The sequence below is a fragment of the Artibeus jamaicensis genome, unplaced genomic scaffold (genome assembly GCF_021234435.1).
Source record: "Artibeus jamaicensis isolate MK-2021 breed Jamaican fruit bat unplaced genomic scaffold, CSHL_Jam_final contig_490, whole genome shotgun sequence".
Lineage (NCBI taxonomy): Eukaryota > Metazoa > Chordata > Mammalia > Chiroptera > Phyllostomidae > Artibeus > Artibeus jamaicensis.
The window spans coordinates 18,530,001-18,548,287 of NW_026521861.1; the positions used below are offsets into that span (position 1 = coordinate 18,530,001).

General features: G+C 53.6%; 2 protein-coding genes across 6 annotated transcripts in view; one reads left to right on the top strand and one right to left on the bottom strand.

Moving 5' to 3' along the window:
* Positions 1–5,622, top strand: part of ZRANB1 (zinc finger RANBP2-type containing 1) — a 52,246-nt gene extending 46,624 nt beyond the window's left edge. For both annotated transcript variants that reach the window (XM_037159137.2, XM_037159138.2), the window contains 4 exons: positions 2,744–2,864; positions 3,367–3,496; positions 3,603–3,832; positions 4,811–5,622. In XM_037159137.2, the coding sequence (XP_037015032.2) occupies positions 2,744–2,864; positions 3,367–3,496; positions 3,603–3,832; positions 4,811–5,029 (700 nt within the window). In that variant the 3' untranslated portion in view covers positions 5,030–5,622. The remainder of the gene's footprint in view (positions 1–2,743; positions 2,865–3,366; positions 3,497–3,602; positions 3,833–4,810) is intronic.
* Positions 5,413–18,287, bottom strand: part of CTBP2 (C-terminal binding protein 2) — a 128,543-nt gene continuing 115,668 nt past the window's right edge. For 2 of the 4 annotated variants that reach the window (XM_037159135.2, XM_037159134.2), the window contains 8 exons: positions 15,701–15,855; positions 15,403–15,547; positions 14,005–14,211; positions 12,448–12,662; positions 11,980–12,110; positions 11,456–11,583; positions 10,942–11,059; positions 5,413–9,407 (listed from right to left, as the gene is read on the bottom strand). In XM_037159135.2, the coding sequence (XP_037015030.2) occupies positions 9,227–9,407; positions 10,942–11,059; positions 11,456–11,583; positions 11,980–12,110; positions 12,448–12,662; positions 14,005–14,211; positions 15,403–15,547; positions 15,701–15,855 (1,280 nt within the window). In that variant the 3' untranslated portion in view covers positions 5,413–9,226. The other 2 variants (XM_053668544.1, XM_053668545.1) reach the window with 2 other exon arrangements.

Sequence of the window (18,287 nt, forward strand, 5' to 3'; positions counted from 1 at the left end):
TGACGCGTGTGTGTACACACACACACACACACACACACACACATTATCTCTAAAGAACTTCACATTTCTTTTGAGGCAGGTCTCTGGCAGCATACTCTCTCACTTTTCGTTTGAGAGACTCTTTGGTTTTTCCTTCACTTTTGAAAATTACTTTCACAGGGTGTGGAATTCTAGGTTGGTGTTTTTTCTTCCGAACTTTGAACCCACTTCATTCCGCCTCCCCGGCTGGCCTGGTTTCTGTGGGGCACGGGAAGGCCCCCCAGATCGGCCAGTGCGGGGAGGGAGCTCTGGTTGGGCGTTGTGCAGGTCGCGTTGGGGACGCTGCCCGGGAAGGGGTCTGTGGGGGACTTTGTCTTCATCTTTGATCTCCTGTGGTTTGGATGTAATATGTCTGCATGTAGTTTTTCTGATATTTTTTCCTCCTTGGTGTTTTTTTTTAGCTTCTTGGGTCTGTGGTATGTTCTGACATTAATTTGGGGAAATTCCCAGTCATTAATACCTCAAATAATTTCTTCTGTTACTTTTTTTTCCTTCTGTTATTTCCATCGTGTTACATGTTACACTTTCTGTGGTTGTCCCTCAGTTCTTTGAAATTCCCTGTTCTCTTTTCCATCTGTGTTCTCTCTGTTTCCAGCGTCGGAAGTTCCTGTCGTCCCGTCCTCGCGCAGGGCGTTCAGTCCACCGCGGAGTGGCGGGGGCTCGCCCGGCTCTGCCCCGGCCTCTCTGACCTCCGCGTGTCCTTGGGTTCTGTGCAGGGTCCCCATCGCTGCCCGTGCACACTGCGTGCTGTGGGCATTCCCCGGGATGGCCCGGGGCACGTTAACCGTCGTTTTAAATTTAAAAAATAAAATTGTAAAGCATTGCTGCTGTGTTTTTATCTAAGAATGTCACAGTTTTAGCTTTTACATTTATGGTCTGTGATCCGTTTTGAGCTGATTTTTATTTAAGGTGTGAGGTAATCGAGATCAGTTTTGCGCGTCGTCGGTACCGGTCTCAGTACCATTTAGTGAAAAGACGCTTGTTTTTCCCATTCATTTGCCCTGGCGCTTGTGTTGAAAGTTATTTGACCATAAAAATAAAGGTTTGATTCTGGCCTTTTTTTTTTTCTGTTGATCTGTATGTCTGTTTTTAGGCAACATTAGACTGTCTTGATGATTTGTAGCTTCGTGGTAAGTTTAAAGATCAGGATATAAGTCTTTCAGCTTCGTACTTTGTTTTTCAAGATTCGTTTTGCTATTGTGAATCCTTTGGATTTCCATAAAAATTTTGGGATTCATACTCATTTCTGCAGGAAAGTCCTCCGGGATTTCAGTAGTGACTGCATTAACCCTGAACCGTTTGGAGAGTGTTATCAGGTTGATGGCATTGAGTCTTATATCCATGAACATGGAATTGACTTTTGAATGTTAAACCACTTCGTCACCTGCTCCTGGATTTGGTTTGGTTTTCTGTTCTTAAGGAGCCAGGAAGTCGCAGAGTTTAGGTCTGTGTGTGGCGGGCACAATTATTTTAATATGCTTATTTTCAAAGTACGTCTTTTTTCAACTTCCTTTTTCTGCAGTCTTCTTTGAGGAGTTTCGAGTGTGCCATCGTTGAATTTCTGGCAGACTCGGCGACCTCATTTATAAAATGAGTCTAGGCCCTAACCAAGGAACTTGAATAGTGCACACCTTTCAGTTCGTGACACTTTCTGTGTCGTGCGGTACTTCTGTACTTGTTGTGGCTTGGTTGGTTGGAGTGTCACCTCATAGGCTGGAAGGATTATGGGCTCGACCCCCGGTCGGGGTGTATGTGAACAGGCCACCGATGGCTGGCTGTCTGTCTGTCTGTCTGTCTGTCTCTCTCTCTCTCTCTGGACCCCCTTGCTCCCCAGCAGTGAAAAAATGGGTGAGGATAAAAATCAATGTATTTTGTCATTGGTGCGTTCCAGCATACTTTTGTGTTTCTTAGGTATTTTAAAACAACACTACATTTTATTTTTAAAATATAGAGTCCTGGTTAAAAAAGTGTTGATTACCTGGAATAGAAAACTATTCAGTATTTTTCTGGTCAGCCAAGAGTTGACCTGATGTGGGTTCCTCTCCACGGAGCCCTCCACGGACTCACCACGAAGACACTCGAGGCTTAGACACTCGAAGCGCTCCCACGCTCCGCTCTCCTCGTCCTGGGGCTTCTCGGTGGTGGGAGTAGGTTTTTTTTCTGTCTTTCCCTTTTTTTTTTTAGCACAAGTTCAAATACATAAAAGTACTGGGGTTTTTAATTTTTTATAAGAGGGCAAAATGTGGTATTACAGGTTAAATGACTGTTTTTACGCAGAGGTCTTGGCTGGATTGTTTTGTAAGACAGCGAATCACAAATTTGAGCATAATTATATCTGGTTTTGCTGAATTCTCTGCATACCACGTGTCAGTGGGGTAGCCAGCATCTCAGGTGGTCTTGAGTGGGTTATTTTTTTTTTTGAATTTGCAAACTAAGAGTAGACCATTGAAATGAACTGTTCTCATCACTAGTGTTTGAAGTTTTGATGAAAATTTGGTGGGCAGTGCGCCAAATTAAGTCTGAGGATGTAAAGATGGCTGTTAGCAGAGTGGAAGCATTTTGAATTTGAAAACTATATTGCAAGCCAGGTGAAAATAATAAAATTGTTAATCTTTGAAAGTGAATTGCTTAAAGCCTCCATTAAATGAATGATTGGAACATTAAGTGTTTACAGCTGTATTTTTTTACTGTCTTGTTTTCTTAGGTTTTACACACGTTGGAAAGATTGGGAATCATGGTATTCTCAGAGCTTTGGTTTACACTTTTCCTTGAGGGAAGAACAGTGGCAAGAAGACTGGGCGTTTATACTCTCTCTTGCCAGTCAGGTGAGAACGCTTCAAGGCGTGCCTCCTCCTCATTAACGTAAGCCCGTGGCCTGAGTCCCTGGGGTTGCCGGGGGAAGCCCTCTGGGTCCCGGTCGCTGCTGCCATTTGTTAAGTTAACTTTGTGACCTCACTACGGGGCAGGCGGAGCAGCATGCTTCTCACTGAGCAGTAAAAGTGCCCAGTGGCAGCCATACCTCCGAAGCACCGTGCAGACAGCTCTCCGAGCTGGGAGGCATCACTCGGGCCGGCCCTGCTGTCTGGGTCTCGTTCCCGAGACCGGTACTTAACCGGATCGGAGGTGCTGCACGCGGACTGCAGGTGTTAGTTCGATTCACCTTGGACATTCGAGGAATCGTACACTTCTACAGCTTGACAGTGTTACTGTGTCTTTAAATGCACGGAAACAGTGTGCCCAAGGAGGGTTGCGTTGTGTTGTACAGGCTTCCCCGTGTGCAGTAACATTTTCAAGAGAAACTACTGTCTTTCCTTTTGTTTTATGCAGCCTGGAGCGAGTTTGGAACAGACACACATTTTTGTACTTGCACACATCCTTAGACGGCCGATTATAGTTTATGGAGTGAAGTATTATAAAAGTTTCCGGGGAGAAACTTTAGGATATACTCGGTTTCAAGGTAAGCATTTATCAAGAGTATATTTGAAGTCTTTTTTAAATTAATTATAATGCAGTTTGCAGTCATGTCCTGAAAGTCTGATTGTGATTTTCTTCCCTCTTTCCAGGTGTTTACTTGCCTTTGTTGTGGGAACAGAGTTTTTGTTGGAAAAGTCCGATTGCTCTGGGTTATACGAGAGGCCACTTCTCTGCTTTGGTTGCCATGGAAAACGATGGCTATGGCAACCGAGGTGCTGGTGCTAACCTGAACACCGACGACGACGTCACCGTCACTTTTCTGCCTCTGGTCGACAGCGAACGGAAGCTCCTCCACGTGCACTTTCTCTCCGCCCAGGAGGTGAGACGCGCGTCTTCCCTGAGCTGCTGGAGGGGGCAACGCTGCACCGGGCCCAGTGCGGGGCGCACATCGAGTTTTGCGGTGTGGTGGCAGGAGTGTCACTCTCTGAAGCCTGGTCAGGGCACAGGGCAGGGTGTGCTGTGTGGGGACACAGCGGTGAGGCGCGGACAAAGGTCCGTCCCCTGGGGAGGGTGAGGAGTGCTGGGAAGAGAGAGCACACAGCAAGGTGAGGGCCAGGGGTGGTGAAAGGGAGGCGGGTCTGCAGTGAAATAAGGTGGTGAGGGACGCCGTCTCTAGGGGGGACACTGGAATGGAGGGCGGAAAGAGCAGTCAGCGACTCGCAGAATGCGGGGGAGACTGTGGTGCGGGATTCACCTCGGCCCTTCAGAGCGTGTGTTCTGCCCTGGGGGGCGGGGTGCCAGCAGTGTGCTCCGGGGAGACCAGACCCCGGGACAGGGGCACCAGGTGGCAGATCCAGGGGGACGGCGGTGAGAACGCGCGAACGGACGTCTCAGAAAACCTGTGTTCTTAAAAAAATGATTGTTCTTTTATTTAATGTGCTAGTAATAATTATAAAACTCTTATAGTGACATTAAGAAAGATTCATAGACCATAATTTATAAGTCTAGCTTGTAGGTAATTTGCTGGATAAACTTACTTTGCATGTTTGAAGCTGTGACTTTTTTTTTAGCTTTTCCTTTGCCAGGATTAGCCCAGTAGACGTTTGTTTTCTGCTGTTAGATCAGACACATGATTACTGGCTTGCTTTTCCCTCAAGGTTTTTGAGTGAGTTTCCCTATTGATGTCTTTTTATATCTGACCATAGGAAGCTGGGTTTTCATGGTCAGATTCGAGAGAGGTTGAAACCACATTAAACAGTTTGTTGCTTGGGCTTTTTTGTTTGTGCTCATGCCAGAAATGTTTACTGCGAAGTCTGATCTGCTGTGTCTCACCCCTTTCTTCGTGTTCCTCCGAAAGCTGGGGAACGAGGAGCAGCAGGAGAAGCTGCTCAGGGAGTGGCTGGACTGCTGTGTGACAGAAGGTGGCGTGCTGGTCGCCATGCAGAAGAGCTCCCGGCGGCGGAACCACCCCCTGGTCACGCACATGGTGGAGAAGTGGCTGGACCGCTACCGGCAGATCCGGCCTTGTGCATCCCTGTCTGATGGCGAGGAAGACGAAGACGATGAGGATGAATGAGAAACACAAGCAGAAGACCAAGGTATCAGTTCTGTAGTGACCCCAAAGTTAGTGCGGCGTTCCAAGCAGTGCGCGTGGCGTGGAACAGGCGACCCCGCCGGACCTGCACGGAGGGGTTTCCGCCCCACACCCCGGGAGGCGGCGCGTCTGCCGAGCGAGGACACCGGGAACCTCGTTGGACTGGTCTGTAAAAACGAGTGTAAGACAGCACTCTTCCTCTCAAATCGTAAATCTGTCTATAAATGTAACGCATGTGGTTGTGCAAGAAGTTGTGTAATAGGAAAAGTACCAGCATCGTCACGTTACTGAGAAGTTGTTTCCAGCATGGGCACCTCCAGAAGCACACGGCAGCGACTCTGTTCCTTTGAGACGTTTGGTTTTGGTTTTTGTTTGTTTTTTTTTTAAGTAGAACCTGGCATTCTACTCGCATCTTAAAAGATCCACTTTACACTAAGTCCCATGAGAGCTCCGTAGAGATCTGGAAACTTTTTGTACAAATTCTCCACAGGAAAACGTGAAAATAAAAACAAGCTTATTTTAGTAATAATTTAGTTCCTGTTGTGCCCAATAAAATCAAATCTTTAAGGAACAAAGTACAAGGAAAGTAAGAATTTTTTTATTGAGTGACCATGACATATTGTTCCCTTGTTTTGGTTTCTTTTTTTAAAGAGTTTCAAGGGTGCCTTTTTCAGGACGTGGGTCCTCAGCCGTGTGGGAGAACGCCCTGACGCCGAGGCTCTCCGCCCTGGGCAGTGGCCTCCGCGTGAGCAGGCCCTCCCTGGGCGCACGGCGGGGAGGTGCTCGTGCCACGTGGGCGGCGTGGCGGCAGCGCCGGACCCCCACACTGCTGTGCAGAGGCTCCTGGGGGTCTCCCCGTGGTGTCACCAACTCTGCTTTAAGCAAACTGTGTTGGAGTGGCATGTCTCTGCTTGGGCTAATTGGGGGTATCAGTTCAGTAAAGATTTAAAAATGCAGTAAGGTGGTAAATGCATTGTATTAATGAATTTCTCGGTTGAGTATTATGAGAATTTTTGCATGTTGGTTAATTGTGGCCATTCTTATTTAAAGTTTAAAAACTATAATCTTAGGTAGAAAGACTTTTTATGAGAAGTATCATTTGACCACTTCAGGCATGCGTTCCGCATGGGCACAGCGTTCAGACCTGTCTCGGGAGCACGCAGACCCGGTGTCCTGACCAGCACCGTGTACGAGACTGCTGACACGCAGAGTTTGGAGAAGAAGCCCCGCACACGCGTGCACACTTCTTCCCTTGGATGAAAAGGCTGTGAAAACTAAATTCTTTGCTTCTCGTTTTCTTCCGAGTTCTGTTAGATGAAACTGGAATGTGCACCACCTGAGTTTGATTGCGATACTGAAACTGGAAGACGGCGGGGAGGTGTGCTGTCCTCAGCCCTCCCCTCCCCCACACCGCGCCGTGTGCGCAGGCGAAGGGCCCTCCCTCCCTCTCGTTGCACGGAAGCCTGCGGGAAGGAAGTCTGGGATCCGAGTCCATGCGAACGCGTTTTCTGATGTGATGTAAACGTCCCTGTTCTGAGTGGTTGGTATTTCCTTACAAATTGACTTTCTGTGGTTTCCTTGTTTTGTCCCGTAATTAAGGTTTTTTGTTTTTTGAGCAGGCTGCCTTTCTGACTGCTTACGGTGTAGCATGTCTGTAAGCTTCCCTCCTCGTGCAGGCGCGGTTCTCCAGCGGGCAGAGCGCCCGTTGCTGGTGCTGCGTCCGCAGGATTGGCCTTCCCAGTTGCAGAAGCCGTGATGTCTGGGGGCAACTCTGGTCAGCCAGTCGCCGGGGCTCAGAGAGCCAGCGCTGCCAGAGGGCCCCACGCCTGGCCTGCCGAGCGGTGTTCTCCCTGACGTGCCTCTACTTATTTATTCATGACTAGGGACCCCGACCATGTGCAGGTTAATAGGTACAGCTTCTTCCCTGTGGGGAAGACTCTGGTTCACATATCCTAGGCTCCAGACACAGGCGGGCGTTGAGTGGTTTTCACGGCAGGTTGGCTGGTGCAGGCCAGCATTTTGGATGAATCGATGCTGTGTTAAGCTCTTGAACTATTAAACAGCCATATTTGTTGTCCCGAGACAGAGTATGTATGTAGTCCTTCCCTAAAGGTCTCAGTGTGACCAGGTGACAGACGTGTGTCTTTGGGTTGACTGGACAGCAGTAACTGTATGGACCTACTGTGCTGGCTGCTCGCTCTGCATGGGGAGACTTGTGTGGTGTTTTCTGTCCTAAGTCAAGTGCTGGTGCACCTTGGGTTGGGACCCGCCTCTTTGTCAGCTGTTAAGCTCACTGTGTCGCAGACTTCCTGTTAGGGAGGACTGCTGTTTACAGGCCGTGGGGGTCTCCTTCCACGCACCTGTCACCCCTTGTGGGTTGCCTGTTGGACAGCAGTTGCCAAGACAATGGTGAGCTTGCCCTTCTGCTCCCAGAGGGGTAGGTCAGTGACTGTGTGCCCCGCTTCTAGCCTGGGGAGGTTGATCCAGTGCCACGTCGTCACTTCGGAATCGTGATGGGTGGGACCACAACCTGAAAACGAGCCAAGCGGGTGATCAGATGCTCTCAGATGCCACAACTTCCAGTCTGGTGGCACGAGGAGGGTGAGGAAGGGTGTGTGTGTGTGTGGGGGAGGGTAGTTCGGGGACCGTCGGACTTACTGGACACTGTGGACTCCGCTGGGACAATGGCGCTTGGTGCCATTTCATGAGGGTGGTCATTGTGTCAGTTCGAAAGTTACCAGCAGATGGAAGTGGCTGATGTTAATCATTTTGCAACATTTCTTTGTAAATACTGTTTTAAAAAACTTTTGAGATTCACATTCACTTTCCTGCATTAATGCTTGAGCCAGGTGATTTTGCCTTTGGGTAAATTAAAAGCAGAACTCTAAAACACAAGCAATTGTTTCTTGAATTCTAACCTGCTTCATCTTAAGAACGGCACAATTTGCCAGTGATGGGCTACATGAGACGTGAGATGATCACCAGCCTGGGTCTCGAGTCTGGTCACGGGACGGGCGGACACGCACTGGTGCGTGTTGGTGCCTGTCAACATCTCAGGTAGAGGACCTGCACGTGGTGAGATGTACTGGAGCTTCAGAACAGACATTTTTATTACCTTTTATTGAAAACTGCACTGAACGCTAAATGTCCACCTTTACAATAAACAGATAACAGTAACGGTAACTCACACTAAAACAAAACATTTCTGATAGCCATTATTTTTCTGTTGGGACAGTTTTAAAGGTTTTTGTCACAAAAAACAGGAATGTACCTATACAAAGGCTCAAAATAGGCCATCTTTGAAACAAAAAGGCGATGCTTCACAAAAGACTATGAATATAACATGTAACTAGTTGATACAAATCTAATAGGATTTGTTAAAATCAGTCACATCTAATAACACACCTGATGTGTTCTCGTATAAAATATCACGTGAAGAAAAGAAGACTTTATCAATGTCTAAAAAAGTGGGTTTGTTCATAGACAATCTGACAAGTTACCATAAAAAGTGTTTCCTGAGACATAAGGAAATGCAACATTATTCTTCTTGAACTTTCAGTTCAAGACTTTCCACTCAATAAAATAGCTGAGGATCTGAACTGAGAAAATATATTTGAGTACAAACAGCTTGTGAAACTTAATACTTTTTCTTTTTTGCATCATCAGAGGGTGTCACTGAATCAGGGCCACTCGCCCGCGCAGTGCAGTTCCCACGGGACGCTCCTGTGCAGGAGCCGGGTGCCACCCTGGGGACCAGAGGGGCTGGGGTCACAGGGTTGGGACCGCCTCGCCTCTCAATGTTTGTTTGGATGTTTGGAACTCTCGACGCAACATTCTCTTTATAGCAAGGTGTTCAGGGCCTGCTGTGCCCGAGGGACTGATAAAGGAAAAAGATCTGTTTATTCTTTGTGATTTGATGCACAGATGAGAAACTTAACACACAACAACAGAAGTTGGTCATTAATAAATCACGTCCTAGTCTTCCGCGGCCTCCGTCAGTAGAAGGCGTCTTCCGCTTTGCTACAGGGCAGCTCTCCTGTGGTTAGCGCGCAGTGTCGGTTCGGTGTCTGTGGCGCGCTCGTCCCGAGTCCGCTGAAAGACCGCACACTCCTTTCCTCAGTTCGTCTATTTTTCACTGTCTCTTGGTCCCAGGTTTGTCTGACCTTTTGTCATCCTCTGCTATTGCTCGTTGGGGTGCTCTCGATTGTCCCCGTGTTTTGTGGGCTGGTTGGGAGAGGGTGCTTGGGAAGGGTGTGCCACCGTGGGGAGGCTGTGAGTCACCGGGATGCCTCCGGGCATGATCCCTTCCATGGCGGCAGGAAGTCCACCCGGGGCCACGCCCACGATGCCTGGCGGGTATCTGAGGAACACAGAGAAGGGCAAGTGAGTCCGGGGTAGATGTCCTCGTGCTTTGGCTCTGCCTGCTTGTGGTTTTTTAGGGATGGGACACCCTTCGTACCCGCAAAGCAAGGAATAAACCTATGTGACAAAGTGTGAGTTCAAGCATGTGAGTAGCTCCTCACACCGTCTGTGGACTCTGCCCTGTGTGCAGAAAAGTTTGTACAGAGGATTCCCGAACTGATAGCATAGTCCTCTTGCGGACCAAACGTGTCTGCCTCAGCCAGGCAGGCGATACAGGCAATGGTCAGATGCCAGGGAACCTCCCCTGGACCTGGAGCCGTGCTCACGTGTGAGGACATGTGTGTGAGGACATGTGGCATGTGTGCGATTCTTGGGTGAAGGAGGACTCTGAATGGTGGGGCCTCCCTGCAAGCCCTGTGGGCACCACCCGTGCTCCAGGGGCCATGTAGTCTTGTCTGTGCGAAGGAAAAGTCAGAACGTGGCCTGTAACCCTGCGGAGGTCTCGGCCCAAACCGCCCTGGCTGGTGGGTCTCAGTGGACTGAGCACCAGCCCACGAACCAAAAAAGGTTGCTGGTTTGATTTCCGGTCAGGGCATGTGAGAGGCAACCAATCGATGTATCGCCCCCTCTCCTCCTTCCCTTCTCTGAAATAATAAAATCTAAAAATGGAAAAAAAAATTCAAGTGTAGGCCGCATGTATCCAAGAGATACATCACCAGTCAGTATGTGCTGAATGCAAAAATAAAAACACTGCAAAATTTGCATTTATTATACTTATATAATAAAATACATTTTATTTATCTTCATTACAATCTAGAAGAAATTAAAGAAATATAAAAACATTAAGAAAAAGTTTTCAAATAATGGAAACATGGATATTGTTAAAAAATACAACCAAAAGATGTCTTTAATCAGAGTCTTCAATAGGTGGCTTTGCAAAACGTTTATAACAGTCAACACAAACAATGCCGCTGTGCTCGAGGCATAAATACTTTTTACAACACTTGCAAAAATATCTTGACAAGCGGTTTGTTTTAGATGCAGAGCACCTAACACACCTTTTTCTCTTTCTGCTGGTCGAGGGAGCTGTATCTGTGTCGTTAGAACTTCCTTCGCAGCTAGTCCTGACCTTGAACCTATGCACCCAATATATTTAAGGAAAGAATTTGCATTTGTTTTCTCTGATCAGCCGTGACCTCCGCAGGGCTATAGGGGTGGGGAGGCCCCAGCTACAGGGCAGAGCGCAACCCCGTGAGAGGGCCATCAGGCCACTTCCTGCGGGGCGGGGGTTAAGGGCGTAGCTCCTCTTCTACGGGGCCCAGCGGCGTGGAGGTTAGAGAACCCTGGAAAACGACCACCAGAGGTTCCAGTTGGAGAATGAAATCCAGACAGTCTTCCCCACTAACGCCCTGCCTTTGAAGTGGCTTCAGAATGAAGTGTGGATCCTTGCACGGTGCTCACCTGTGCCCAGGCTGGGGCAGCTTCCCCGAGTTGCACCCGCCCTCTTCCCCTAGACTTGGACCTGCCCTCACCTGTAGGTGGCACCGTTGAGCTCTGGGTGAATCGCTTGCTGATCTATTACTGACCAGGGCGCGGTTGTAACAAAAAATTCCTTGTTCACACAGTTTCTTAAGCTTTCTGGGATGCGACCTGGAATAAGATGATTAAAGTCAACCATACATATTTTCTAAGATGGAAATGAATTAAATACAATTTTATCATCAGATTTCTTTTAGTACAAAATCTCTTACTCTAATGGAGGGACTGGCCCTTCGATTTTCACAAAATGTGGAGGCTCCAGAGCCCCAAGCACTGAGCCCTTCCACACTGGCCTCGCTCCCTGGGGGGAGGGCCACCCTCCCTGGCTGATTCCAAAGGAAACGGGCCTCCCCGTACATGTAGTTTGGGATGTGCATAAACAGGGTCAACTCATTCAAAACTCCATCAACTGGAAACCCAGGTCTTCAAGACCCACTAACCCCTTCTGGGCGCCTGTTACCCAGATGAGGCAGCTGCCCACAGGCAGTGTGGGGGGCTGGGGCTCACCTGTGATTGCCCGGCGGATCTCTGTGGCTGCAGCCTCCCTCATCTCCAGCGATGCTTGCTCGCTGTACCAGGCTGTGTGGGGCGTACAAATGAGGTTCGGTGCATCCTTCAAGGGACCCTGAGCAAAGCTAGACAAGTGCACAGAAACACAGGGCGTGAGAAGAGCTGGCCACGCCTCACCTGAGCTACGGGGAAGGTGGCTGCAGGGGTTGGGGACTGAACACTTTGGTGAGACTGTTCTGGAATTAGTGTTAAGACTGATCGGAGGCTCCGAAAAGGGAATGATTACTTTTATGGAGGGCCAGCCCGCCTGAGCAGAATCAACAAATCCAGGGCACACCAGAGGCCGCACACTGGCAGAGTATCCTCTTGCCTCCCCCATCTCTGATAACCTTCGGGGCCCTTCTGGCCCTTTCACAGTTAGAATGTGCCCCAGCCCTTAGAAGAACTGGGCCCACCGAGGACCTGTTAGTCTGAGAAAGTGCCCCAGACCCAGTGCGGGGCATGTGTGAATTCAGACCCACCTGAAAGGCTCCGATTCGTGCACGTCGAGGGCTGCCCCTCGTATCCTGCCCTCCTTGAGGGCTTGGGCCAAGGCTTTCTCATCCACCAGGCCGCCGCGGGCTGCGTTCACCAGGAACGCGCCTTGCCTCATCTGTGGGAGGAAGGAAAGGCCAGGTAAGCGGAGGCTGAGGCCACAGACCAGGAGCTCTGCAGGTCTGGCTGTTCACGCGTTGAGTCTGCAGAAGGCAAGGCCAGGGGTCTGTAGACCTGAGAGACGGACACATGGTGGCAAGGCTGGGCCTGGCCTGTCTCTTCTCGGGCCGAGAAGGTGAGGCCCCCTCCCACCAAGGGGGCCTCACCTGGCTTCTCACTGACACCATCTCGGGGGACTTTCTTCCCTGCTCCCCGGGCGTGTCTGGAGACTGCTTTCCATCCCCCTCTTTCCTGTTAGAAGTCGCCAGGGTCTGCGAGTGTCTAGTACAAGTTACCTGCTTTATAGTAAAGTCATTGATGAGGTGGTGATTATGTTCGTTGAGATTACAGTGCAAGGAGACGCAGTCGCTCTGATAGAGTAAGTCCTGCAGGGTGTAGACTCTCTGCACACCCAGGGACCGCTCTATCCCGTCCTGTAAGTAGGGGTCATAAAAGATGACGCTGAATCCAAAGGCCTTGGCTCGAACAGCGACCGCCTGCCCTGTGCGACCTGTGCAGAGAGAGCGAGCCAGTGAGTGGGTGTGTGGCCCCGCCTGCTGCGCTGGGGCTCTGGGAGCCTGAGCCTGCACTACCAACCTGAGGCCACAACCCGAGGATGCAAGCTGAGCTTCGTTTCTTTAGGGAGCACCGGGTTTGCTTATGGAAAGAATGCAATGACCCAACTGACCCTGTGGTTTGGCCTGCGCACAGACTGCCGTGGGAACCTGCTGTGGTGGAGGGTGCGGGGCGCGGGACACTCAGGTGTGCGGGCTGGGCCCTGACCTGCCAGTGGAGCCTCATGCCCCTCCAGCTGGGACCGTGGTCTGAAGTTTGAAGACAAAAAGCTTTGATGCTTGAAAAGAGGCTGATTTGGGAAGAGCACAGAATAAACCTTTGTGGAGAACCAGGGCTCAGATGTGCAGGGAGGGAGGAACAAGGGACCGTGGGACTGCCCCAAACAGCAAGCAGCAGTGGTGAGAGGCCACCGAGGCCCCCACCTCCCTGAACAGGTAGCAGCAGTCAGGGAAGCCACTGAAACAACTGCTCTGCCATGTGGCTAGGCCACTCACAGCCTGAAGGCTCCTACTGAAGTCGAATGCATGAGGTTCTCTGAAGAGCCACTTCCCTGAGCCTGAGGAAACTGCAGCACCCAGCAGAGGGCGCTGCGGATCCCACAGGGTGCCTGCCTTACAGTCCCTGCGGGGAACTTGAAGCCTGATACTCCTGAGTGTGATCATCCTGCTGCCTGGGTTCTTAAACTCGAACCAGGAGCTGGGAAGGTGTGCACCCCGAATGAGACCCAGGTGCTTCTGGTCCTCAGTTACCTGCAAACAGCCCCCCCGCCCCCGCCATGGTCTGCTCTGCCTGCTCCTATCACCCCATTCCCATTCAGATCAGGAAGCAGGTGGGGGGGGGGGTCAAGTGTTTTCCTGAAGGTCACACAGCTCCCTGTCACATGCGATGTGAGGGCCCTACTGGAGCCTGTGCTGCCATGGGGCTTCCCATCATGCTCCCCTTTCCTTGGAAACCTGCCCCAAGCCCCCCAGAGCCAGGAGGGCTCTCCCAGCTGATGACCTAACAGCACCACCTCCTGACTCCACCCTTCCTTGCAGGGTCTGTCAGCCCTGCATCCGAGGCCTCTGGGCGCTGGGCCTCAGCTTCCCTCAACCACCAGGCCCTATTCCAATCCTGCGCCTGCCTGTTTCTCCACAGAGCCCCCCCACTGCTGCTCCTCTGGAAGCAGCCTTGACCCTGACCTCCCACTCCAGGCAGCAAACCTGTCGCAGACACACTCCTGCAGGGACCCTCAGCTCCCAGTGGAGGTGGGGGAACAGGGCAGAGCAGGCACGTACCAAAGCCGATGAGGCCCAGCGTCTCCCCACGAATCCGAGCTGCTCCCGAGGCAACCTCCCGGATTTGCTCCACACTCTGCACCCGCGTGCCCTCCCGCAGCGCCTGGTACAGCCACGTGTTCCTGCGGTACAGGTTGAGGACGTGGCAGACGGTGGAGTCGGCTGTCTCCTCCACTGCTGCCGACGGGATGTTGCACACGGCGATCCCTGGAAAGAGCAGGGCCTGGGATGAGACCACCCACTCAAGTTCTGTAGGAGCCCAGGGCCCGTGGCCTGTCTGTCAGCAGGGGACACAGACCCTCTGGTTCTAACACTGGAGACCCCCCCCCCCCACTCCACTTGTCCTGTCCCTGGGAAGAGCAGTAGGCGGCCAGAGGGGCGGGGCCAGCTTGGACTGCTTTCTGTGTCCAGGGCCAACGGCCCTGAGCTGCTGGGAGCGGGTGTGGGGGTCCCCTGCAGGGCAGGGCACCCCCCAGGACCCTTCTGGGCTGGCTGAGGGCCTTTGTTTTCTGGTGCTTACCCAATCTGACAGGGCCAACATGTTGGAGCCTGGTTTTAAAAAGGGAAAGGTGTCAGAATTGACACCTCCACCCAACACGGGCCCCTGAGACCAGCCCCACAGTGGCTTGCGGTATGGGAGGAGAGCGCAGCGGCTCAGGGCAAGCACCAGGCTCTGTGTGAGGAGTGACGGGGGACGAGTGCCCCCCGCATGGGGGGTGGGGCTCTGACTGAGGAGCTGCCAGACACCTGAAGTAGGGGCAGGAAGGGTGGGCACTGACCTGCCACACGGGTGCAAGGTTGTGGACAGCACCCCCGCACCAGTTGAGGGCACAGAGTCCTCACCAGGGATGGGGACCTGGCCAGCCGAGCAGCTTCCTGGGGTGCCCGGTGTCTGGAGACCCAGGTCAAAGGCTCCCACCCTCAGCGCCAGACCCGGGGCCAGGGATGGGGCACCAAGGGATGCAGGGCTGGGCTCCGGTATGACCGCCCTATGCTCCTCCATCTGTCCCCGCCAGGGTGGGTGGGACAGCCATGGCGACGGGGGCCCCAGGGTCTCTGTGACTGACCCCTCAGGAGGACAGGCAGCTCAGAGAGTGCCAGTGCCCACGGGCACATCATGCCACTCACCCTACCTGGCCACTGTGACTGGGCAGGGGCCACACGCTGATTGACTCCGAGGCCAACAGCACCCTTGAGCTACAAGGCCTTTGCACAACACCCACAATGTGGCCATCTCTGTAGGCAATGATCGAGCTACGGGCTGCGCTGGACCAGGGGCTGTGGCAAACAGTGCCACTGTCCAGACACAGGGAGGCAGAGGCCAGGGGCCTGGACCCACCCTTAGGCGGCTGGGGTGGCTTCCATTCCTCCAAGGGGCTCGGCTGGCCGTGCACTCACCCAGCTCGCCAGCAGCCTTTATGTCCACGTTGTCGTAGCCGCTGCCTATCCGCACGATCACTCTCAGGGCCTTGAACTTCTCCAGGTCCTCCCTGGTGAGGGTGATGGTGTGGTACATCATGGCGCCCACAGCTTCATTCAGCACCTGCCACAGACAAGCAGAGCACAGGCTAGAAGCCTAGCCCACACCCAACGGCAACTGCCTACGGTGACGTAATGGGGGGCGCAGGGGTTGGACAGGCAGGACAGGGGCGATGCTTGGAGGAAGGTGAAGGAGGGACTGGTCGGGGGGCCCCACCTTCTCGTGGATCTCCTGTGTGGACTGTGCGTCACAGAAGGCCACAGTGGCCAGGTCCTTCAGGATGGGCATCTCCACGGTGCAGTCCCGGCCGTCCAATAGCGCCACTAGGGGCCGGGGGTGCAGGGGGCCGTTCATGATCTGGGGGCGGATACCTGCAAGAGCGGGCGGGGTCAGTGGGCAGGCAACTGGCCGGAAGCCCCACCCCACACACCCACATACCTGTTGGGTGTGCGGAACTCCAGCTGCCACCTGCCTGTTCCTGGGGCCGACAGTGAGCCCACAAAGCTTGAGGAGTGCACCTTCCCACCCTGCTGCCCGGGGCCTACAGACCACAGCTCACTTTGGGGCTGCTGGGAACGGTCTGGGACAAGCCAAGGAGACAGCAGTCCAGCCGGGGGCTGGACGAGTGACAGCACCGCAGCACTCGGGAACCCTCGTGGAGCTGACTCCATGGCCATTTGCAAGTCAGCTGTTCAAGGCCACAGCCGCAGCTGCCACGAGGGACTGCTGCCTACCCCTCCTGGGCTACAACCAAGGCCCAAAGACCTTAAGGGACAAAAGTGGGCCAGCCCCCGCCTCACTTACACTACTGCCCTCCAAACAGGAAATGGGATAGAATGGGATGGGAGGGCCACCTCAGGTGCTCAGATCTGTCCCTGGGCTTGCAGGGGACTGCATGCCCAGAGTGTGGCACTCCCAGGTACAAGGGCCAGTCTGAACAGCTACCCAACTCAGGGAGGGGATGCACAGGCAGGGCCGGTCCTGCCTACACCTGCCTGAGTGCAGATTCTCCAGGGTCTCCAGTGCAGACCTGGGTGGTGGCTGGGGCATCTGCCTTCTGCCCTCCAGATACACCCCTTGGTACCCAGCAGGTGGTGCGGGCCCGGGCCACTCTCCTTGGGGACTGAGAAGCAGCATTTCCCCCACCCCCACCGCCCCATTCAGAGTCTCACACCGGCGGGCCTCAGGCTCTGCGGCCCCTGCTGAGCTCCGTCGCCCACATCGCATCGAGAGGCACCCCCAGCCATGTGGGAACCGGGCCTGGGCTTCAGAAGGGGCACTGGCTCTGAGATGGCCAGGGCAGGGCAACTCCGCTTCTTGCGTCCAATCGGAAACGTCTGGTGCCGCAGAGGACCAGTGAGAACAGGCGGCTCTCTGGGCAAACTCTGGCCACCGTGTTGGCCGGGCTCAGCCTGCCTCGTCGCACTCCTCCCGCCCATGTCCTCATCCATGGTGGCCACCTACCAGGCTCAGCAGGGGCATGCTCACAACCCCGGGGCCAGCTGGCCCTCATGTCACCGACCGCACAGTGGTGGGCGCCCCCGGCAAACGGGGAGGGAGCCACACTCATCTGCATGGCCACCGCCCCCACCCTGATGGCCTCGGCTCCTGGTGGCCCCCAGAGGCATGAGGGTCCTGCCTGACAAGCTGGGCTCGTCCCCACGTGCCTGAGAAAGGTGAAAAGACCGCACCTGGAGCTGTGGCCCCAAGGTGTCCACAGTGTCACTGCACAGTGGCCTCTGCCCTGCTGGTGCTCCCACCAGCCACAGCTGCAGTGCCCCCGCACAACCATCTCTGTGGACACGGGGCACTGGCCTCAGAAAAAGGGGGTGGGAGTTGCCGGGGGCACAGGCCACCCTGGTACCGCCCTGCTCACAAGCAGCAGCTGAGTTCCCCAGGACCCGGATGTCCAAAGCAGATGGCTGGGCCGAATGGGCCCCAACATCCCCTGTAACTGGGGAGCAGACACCTTGCCCCTGCTGATGGCCGGTCTGTTCCATGTGAGGCTGGGCAAGGGGCGGGGGGGGGGGGCGGCTGTGCACTAAGACCAGGGTAACATCTGCAGACAGGACTGTTAGACCGCCCCCCCTCCCTGCCCCGAGGAAAGCGAGGGCCAGGCACTCATGCTTCAGAAGCCTCCCTCTCACTTCACCCTCACACCACCAGCCCCTCGCACAGCTGAGGAACATGGTGCCCCCCGCCCCCAGGGCCCACAGAGTAAAGGCCCAGCTTCCACCAAGGAGACGAACAGCCGGCCTTTCCCACCCCCCAGACTCTTCCTCCTCCCACAAGCCACAGAGCCGGTGGGGTGTGGGAGGCGCTCCATCCATGGGGTGAGGAGCACCCCGACCTGACTCCTTGGGGCACTGGCAGGTTAATTGAACAATGCTCGCAGAGGTCACGGTCATGATAAGAAACCCAACTTGTGACTTGAAAATCGACCACAGAGCTAAACAATGAAAGCCACCCAAGGCCACCTGCAGAGGCTGAGGGGCTGCTCCAGAAGATGCCCACCCACAGCATCAATGCGCATCCTGTTACCTAGGAAACAAACTCCAGGTTGCCTAGCGATTGCCTCTCTCCCTAAAGACCAGGCTAGGCAAGAAGAGCGGGGGCTGCCCGCCCACCAGAAGCCCCAGTTGCAGACACTGCACACCGGGCAGGAAGCAGAGACACTCAGGGTGCTGTTCAGAGGTGCTCACAGGGGGCCCATTCCTGTGAGAGGCGGGCCCAGGGTGGGGCAGCTGAGGACTGAGCTTTTAGGGGGCCACGTGAGACCTCCTGCATGGGGGGGGGGGGGAGG